Here is an 8,237-nt window from a genome sequence, read left to right as displayed (position 1 = left end):
TATAGTGAAGGAACGATTGTGTGCCGATTGCCAAGCTTAGCGAAAAGACCAACCGCTAGTTGATCAACAGCGGGCATGTCAATGTTTTAAGGACTACAAACGCAAGAATATAGTGGCGTCATCCACACAGATAAAAGAAGACAGTTGTTTGAATTTTACAATCTCCGTCGAAGAGACACTCTCCTGAAACAGTTCCTAGTTTGCTTCGCAACAAGAACCAAGAAATCCCAGTAACTCATGCTGACTGGTCGATGGTCGTTCTGGAAGACTGATGCTATGTTCAGTGTTTGAACCGAGTCAGTGAGCTCTCCTCGACTTTACGCGACTGGTAATATGGCTTAGTACCAATTACTGGAAAACACCACAATTGCAATACGGATTGAGGATAAAATTGCAACATCTCGCCAAACCGCGCACGATAGCTCAGTACCGATACAGTTTTCGAACACCCCCATCGTCAGTTGTAAACCGTGTACATGTTGTACAGTGGTTACAGCTGCGGATTAGAGGAAGAAGCTAACAATGTTGATGTGTGAATGCAGGAGTGACAGTGGGCACTTAACTAGATATATCAGGAAGGGAGGCCGTGCACTGAAGGTAATGGCTTGGATGATCACTGTTTTTCGGTCATGATTAATTACTATTTCTAATTTTTATTCGGAAAAGCGCCCATTCGCAATAGAGAGTGGGGACCATCACACAGGTTCATGACGCTCCGCTAGTTGCAGTCCCGAGGCCGAAGTATTGAATTTCTGGAACCAACTGTTTGGAGAAGGAAAGCACTCCACGTTCCAAGTCCAAAAGCTGTCGGAAACAAAGAGATAGAACCAGAATTTCACTAACCCTCCTATGTAAAAAGACCCCCGTCGAGTAACAATACCTTCGAAATCCTACGGCGATTTTGAGGGAAAAGTATTGTGCATACAATGAGAAGGCTCAAAAATGTGGAAAAAAAACAAAAGGTGACTCCATACACTACTCACAAAGTTGCTAAAAATTCTTCGACAACCCACGACCGGTTCCGCTTTTCTTGAGGTCATCAGGTAGGCTCACTAACTGAGTTTTCGTCAATCTCATGTTCTTCTTGAACCCATATTTCACGAAATTATCGAAATGAAAACAAATTTGGTTTGGTGAGAGACTCTACTGGAAGCTGCTTAAAAACATCATAAACGAGGAATTCAACTGAGTTTCAGGTGAGTCTCCCGCAAAACCAAATTTGTTTGCAAATGAGTGCATTTCGCTAAAGTGGGACTTGGTTACGTTAGAATGACGATAAATAGAATACTTACTTTCACGGCTATTGGAAGGTCGAATAATATCTGGTCGGTCCACGTCTTCAGACAAAGAGGAAAGAACTTCGGCGGTAAATGCTGCTGGTAATTTTGGTGGTGTTTTGAAGGACGATGATTGAAATTGCAATTGGACATGACCATTTGAGGAAGGTGAACTGTTGCACTTCGCTTGTGCTTTCTTTGATTTTTTGCGTGACGAAGGATGAGGGGAAGATCCTACCATGAGGGACTCCATAAAAGAAAGACCACTACTGGAATCAAGTGACTCCACGGAACCTGAGAACTTTCGTTTAACTCCACTTTTCACGGCTTGCTTTGAAGGGGTGTGAAGTGGAGGAGAGGGTGATCTGTTAGTTTTGAAAGACTGCGTTGGGATTGAGGGAGAGGAGGTGGAGACGCCCAGTGGTTTACATTCGGCTACAGGCGAGTTAATGTCAGTGTTGGGTGACAGAGGACGTACAGGTGGTGAGTGTTTCCTCCCTTTAGAGTGGCGCTTACCGGTCGCTCTTTTATCAGAGGCATACAACGTACTAACTTGACATTGTGCCGACAGCGAAGTATGGTTGTCCGCAGTCACCTCAACTTCAGTGATGTCTTGTGGGAGCTGTACGGATTCCTTTGCCAGATGTTCACGTAATAGACGCTTCCATTTGGTCACCAAAAGTCTAGCAGTACTGCCCAGCTCGCCTGGAGAGCTTTTAAGCTTGCTCACAGCACGACCCACACCTGATTCGGACAACTCACTAAGAGTCAAAGTGACCTCATTCAGAGTACCGAGGACATGAAGTTTCTGAACAGACAAAAAGAATGATAAATTTATATGAAATCACAGTAGTATGTTGTGAATGAATACCGACAAAACTACAGTAGAAACCGTTTGATAATATAGTCCACAATGTTGAGCCTCGAAAATATATGAAAAATTCAGTTCTTTAAAGACTTAACCATGAAGGACCAGCAAAGAATGTCATAATTTTCTGGTGGAGTCAGAGGCACATCGTTGTCTGCCACAAACACTGGCCGAAAGGAGTGTGCCCGGAAATGTACATGGGATTAACACACATTTGCTGAGCTATGTTCGTTGAACTACTGGCGCCTGGACAAAAGCCAACAAAGGCTTCTGTCCGACGTGTTTCAGGTACCTCAAATAAGGCTGTCTTATCAAACTGGCCTCATGTCCAAAATTCACCCTTCAGATGGATTACTCATGGACCTAAGAAATAAAATTTGCCGGACGAGCTCTAGCCCGAGGGCAATCGCTGGTTATACAGTAAAGCAGCTGAGTTTCTATGGTGACCGCATTAGTTGGTCTCATTAAATTCGTGACATCGTCCTTACGGAATGAGTCCTGCTCTAAAATGCTCATGCAAAGTAAACGCGCCGAGTTGGTCTATCGGTTAGAGGGATCTGCATCCCTTTTATAATACTAACGGGGAAAAAGTTTTTCATGTGGGAATTGGCAAACGATATTGCTATAACGACAGGACCAATAATCAATACGACTGGCACGAATCAGATTGGGGCTTTTCATGTCCCACATTTCGTTGCATTTCGGGATGTTTTAATGGCGGTGAAACATTAAACCAAACATATGTTGCAATATTTTCAGGCAACGATTTAGTTCATGTTCATCGCCAAGAGCATTGAAGACCATACATGTGGATGGGGAACTTCACACGCAACAGGTCAATAGCAGTAGGTGTATGTTGGGGATGTGAAAAAAGCGTTCAGCTGTAGCACCCTTTTGGTACCATGCCACCGAGAGGAGGCACGAGGATACTGCCAGGTTGCCCAAGCCTAGACAGGAGAATTCCAGAGGCGGTGGTTGGGTTCGAACCACGGACCTTCCGGCCAGTAAATTCGCGCTCTCACCGCTTGGGCCATCTCGAAGCGAGTACCCAAATTCCACTGCACAGTTAGATGCTCGCTTCATATCTGCGAACTGTAAAATGCTTCTGCGACCCAAAACTCATGTTTCCACATCAACTGGTCGATCTGGTAAATGGATATCTATCTGGACAACTACATAAGTCCCGGTGGGCTGTTGGAAGAGGAAGTCACTTCCAGAATTGGGAAGGTCAAGGGGGCGTTTGTCAACTTCCGATATATGTGGCCCAGATGTAACATTGACTCGATTGTTAAGGATAGGGTTTACAATGCTATGATCCGATTTGTCATCATCATCATCATCGACAGCATGACATCAGTGTTCAACACTGATGCTTCACTGCCGTGTAAGAATCTCGTGCGAAAACCTCGGCATAAACTTAGTGGCCACAGACACCAGGGTGTTCTCCGAACTTATCCTAAGCTGGTTGATCTATCATCGGGAGAGTGAGGTTCGCGCGACTGAAGCTGAGTTTTGCCCTGGCCGGGGTAGCATCGATCATATTTTCACCTTGTGGTAAGCGTTTGGACTGCGCCACTCATTACGACGAGCAACGATTGTCGTATTTATACATCTCAAACCTGCTCTTGACCCCGTCGATTGTCAGAAGCTCAAACGCTGAAAAACGGAGCCCAGCGATTGATAAATAGCGCTGGTGGATCGTAAGAGCTCCAGAACTGGAGAAAACCTTCGTAAAGGGGAATGATCGCATCCTGTTCCAGCAAGTCCGATAAATGGTCCGAGGAAGGCGGGTGTTGGCGAAGCTATCCTCAAAGCGGATAAAATCACTGTTCATTCAAACGGACCTCGCCTTGGACGACTAGCTAGACACTTTCAAAAAAATTAAGCTTGGCCGAATCAACTCATCCTCCGGAAGGACCAAACGGACCAGAGTGCAGTGATGAAATCAATCCGCCATCGGCAAACTCCACTCTGCAATCCCATTTCTTCAGCACAACGAAGTTCCAGGACTACACGGTTTGCACTCTACACTCTTCAGAAAAGGTGGAAATTTCGGCCCTACTACAAAATATTTTATAAAATCAATCAGTCGTTCAGCTGTATCACCCTTTCGGTGCCTAACTGTCATGCCACCAGAAGGAAGCACGAGGGCTGGGATACTGCCAGGTCGCCTAAGCCTAGACAGGGAAAGTCGAGAAAGGTAAAGGAAAGGAGGAAGGATGAAGTGCCTCTAAGGTGATTCCCATATTCTAACAAGGTGCAAGAAACTCGTGCAAAAACAACCGCGGCATCAGCTTAATGGCTTAAGGTCTCAGGATGTTTTCTAGAGTTATCCTAAGCAGGTTGACCTGACACCGGAAGAGTCAGATTCACGCGAATCAAGCTGGATTCCGTCCCAGAAAGTGTTTGGACTGTGTCCCTGATTCCGACGAGCAAAAATGATCGTATTTCTTGGTCTCTAATCTGCTTTTTACCCCGTCGATCATCAGATACTGTGACAGAGTCTAGCGATGAGTGGTGTCTCTTGTTAAGTCTTGTATTTGATAAAGGCTTTGTGTGCCTCTTCTCGTGGACACGTAACTGTTTACGGCAGACTCTCTCCCGAGTTCACCATATTTAGTGGCTTCAAGCAAGGATGTTCTCTGGCGCTCATTCTCCAACTTCGTAATTGGTATGATGCCTGAATATCCTTTACCTACTTCTAACACCCCATGGATCAAAACACTATCGGGGCGTTTACTCACGGACATTGAGTACGCCGACGATATTGCTCTTCGTGAATCAGGCACTTTGGAAATGCAAGCTATTTTAATTACCTAAATAGTTCTGATGCAAGTTCGACATGCACTCCATACCTGTGTAGTAATAATTGCTGCTGCAAGACCCGACATAAAGCTGTCACCTTGTGGTTGTCGGGCTTCTGTGCTGCAATGGTCCCGCGGGCTATACTGGCTGGAGCTCAGATGCTAAGGGTTCAACCATGCCAGAAAGGCCAACGGGGAGCAGCCCGACGAAGAACAGCGAGTCCCCGTGCTGCAAATAATGGTATCACGAGGTGGTCTGGAGGTAGAGTCGTACTATAATCTGCGGTAGGAGTTTGAAGGCAGTAAGGCGTTTCCTCCAGACAACCAGCATGACCATATTTATGGAAGCACCGATGCTGCTGTCTCCAGAGGAAGATGGTTTACAAAAGGTCAACCCAAAAAACCGCACACTCCGACTGCCATACAGTTGATGGTGACCACCAGAGCATTATTCAATACTGCCGAAATACTTTCAAAACCAAAGAGCCCGGTGATGCTCAAAAGGCACTTGCTGTGCGCAGCCGAATCAGGAGTGAGAGACATGCCGTACTCCCTCCGCCCTCGGGCCAGGCCGGCTCCCTATAGCCAAGTAAATCACACTATTGAGTCATTGGCTCCTGGAAGGGTCCCCCAGGAAACCCTAATATCCTCCCATTACCTTGTGGGTCAGACTTTTGAGTGGAAGGTTAAAGGTGGGGTACCTCAACTAAACCCCCTTCTTCGGCCTGGGCAACCGGGAAGTATCATTTGTCATTACAGCTCTTCGCTCACGGGCCTTCCTCCTCATTCCATAACAACATATCGTACACTGCAGTGCAATCAACCCATCTGCTAATCACCAAGCCAGTGTTCCGTGTCTCGACCGTTGCCCCCCCCCCAAAAAAAAAAAACAAAATAACCACCTACTAACCTCGAAAGATCTGATCCGCAGTGCAGCCTTCAATGTCCGTACTCTATGTCAAATTGGATAACAGGCATCTCTTGCTGAAACCTTAATTTACCTCTCTATCGATGTATGTCGTATCTCGGAAACACGCATACAAGACCTCACTTCGGTCGTGCTCCTCAGTCCGCTTAGAACGAGTCCAGATGTTCCAGATTTCACTCTTCAGGCATCTGGTGACCCTGACGCAATGGCTCGTGGTATCTACGATGTGGGCAATGAACTCATCCCCAAGGCTGAAAGTGCCATACTGGACTGGATCCCAGTAAACACTCACCCTTGCGCTGTGCGGTTGTCTGGCTCAATTAAGATTAACATAGGTCGGTGCGGCAAACGGTGTGTTTGTCGTATCAGCATACGCCCCAAGAGATAGCAGTTCTGAAACTGAGGCACGAGTTTTATCAAGATCTGTCACGACTGCTTCGGTCAACAACGAGGACGGATATAGTGATCCTGGTGGGTGATATGAAAGCCCAAGTTGGACTACTAAGTCCGGAAGAAGCACAGTTAAGCAGTCGATTTGGAGTCGACGCTGAGCATACGGATAATGGGAAGCGGCTTCTTCAGTTATGTGCAGATCATCGTCTGTTTCTGGCCAGTGCGAACTTCCAGCACAAACAAAAACAGAATGCCAGCTCCTCGACCGTCACCCTGGTTTTCGAAAAGGGAGCAAGAACGTAATGTGAAAACCATCGTGGTATCAGCTTGGTATCCGTCACATCTAAGGTGTTCTCTGGCATTATTTTGCGCAGGTTGATGGATTATCAACAAAGACAGATTTGCGAGAATCAAGCTGGGTTTCGCCCCGGTTGAGGATGCATCGATCATATCTCTACCCTGAGATAAATTCTTGAACAGCGTCACTCCTTCAGACGTCCCACGCTGGTAGTTTTTCTTGATTTGAAAGCTGCTTTCGATTCTGTCGATCGTCAGCAACTTTGGCAGTGTCTAACGATTAAAGGTATCTCTTCCAAAATTGTCTTCCTTATGAGGGGACTGTATGCGAACTCCTGTGGGCGCATACGAGTATACGGGATCTCGCCTGAGTTCACCACGTCCAGTGGTGTAAGACAAGGCTATCCTTTTTCCTCTTTCTTTTTTAACTTTGTTATTGGTATACTGCTTGAAGTTTCTCTGCCTACCTCTGAAACCTCAGGAGTCGAAATGCTCCCGGAACGTTCCCTCACAGACATCGAGTATGCAGACAATATTGCTCTCCTTGGTTGAGATCCTTCCCAAACGCAAGACTTTAAATAACCTCAATAACTCTGAAGCACGGTTTGGTACACGCCTTATACCTGCAAAGTGCAAAGTGCTGCTATAAGACTAGGTGGAAACAAACCCACACCTCATGCTTGCAGATGAGCCAATCGACGTGGTAGATAAATTTGTTTATCTGAACAGCTGGATACGTTCCGGTAGATTGGCTGGAGATGAGATTATTTCTCGAGTCGGAAAGGCCATGACAGCCTTTGCTAACCTCCAACACGTGTGGCGCCAACGTGACGTCAGTTTGTCTGTCAAGGACAGAGTCTACACTGCGGCAGTGCAGTCCATACTGCTTTATGGATCAGAGACGTGACCCCCCACACGCAGAGGACGTACGAAAGGTGTCAGTATTTGACCGTAGGTGTCTCTGAAGCATTGGTCAGGTGTGATGGGAACATCGGATTAGTAATGCTGAGGTACGCCAGGTAGTCTCAGGAAGAAGGAACACTCCCACAATAGATGAATTACTCACGCTTCATAGATTGCGCTGGTTGGGGTATGTACTCCGCATGTCTGAAGACCGTCTGTCTCACAGAGCTCATTTCTCCCAGCCCTGTGATAAGTGGAAGCGACCGAAAGGTGAACAGTTTACGACCTGGCGAAGAAGTACGAAAACAATAACCAGTAAACCTAGTCGGGTGGGCAGCCGCCGCCTTCCTGGATGGAGACCCCGGGACTCAAATAACCAGAGGTTAATGACGTTGGCGGAGATAGCCCAATCGATCAGTCAATGGCATTCGTGCATCAAAGCTATCGCCTTCAATGCGTAGCTACCCAATTTCTGAACAGACCTCCAAGGCTTGGTTGTATGTTCCACTTTCCCGTTTTCTAGTGATCGAAACTGTAGCAACTGGAACCAATTTGCATATGGTACACGTCATCATCATCATCAATGACAGCAACATTAGTGTTGGCACTGATACTTCACTGCCGTACAACCATAAAGTTCGTTTAGTTATATATAATATATATATAATTGTATAAAAAGCCCTACAGTGAAGAGAAGAGAAAAAGAGTGGGTGAGGGAGGGGACCTAGTGCTGGCCTATGTCAAGCATACTGAGGTGCCTACACCTC

The 8,237-nt window shown here is 46.4% G+C and overlaps 1 protein-coding gene across 1 annotated transcript in view; it reads right to left on the bottom strand.

Moving 5' to 3' along the window:
• T265_04737 (hypothetical protein) overlaps positions 1 to 8,237 on the bottom strand; it is a gene marked incomplete at both ends in the record, with an annotated part of 44,066 nt that overhangs the window by 30,056 nt on the left and 5,773 nt on the right. The window contains one exon of the mRNA XM_009169550.1: positions 1,293 to 2,085. Within this exon, the coding sequence (XP_009167814.1) occupies positions 1,293 to 2,085 (793 nt within the window). The remainder of the gene's footprint in view (positions 1 to 1,292; positions 2,086 to 8,237) is intronic.

Source organism: Opisthorchis viverrini (genome assembly GCF_000715545.1).
Source record: "Opisthorchis viverrini unplaced genomic scaffold opera_v5_79, whole genome shotgun sequence".
NCBI lineage: Eukaryota > Metazoa > Platyhelminthes > Trematoda > Opisthorchiida > Opisthorchiidae > Opisthorchis > Opisthorchis viverrini.
Note: the sequence above shows the minus strand (reverse complement) of the source record. Positions and strands in the feature narration are given on the sequence as shown.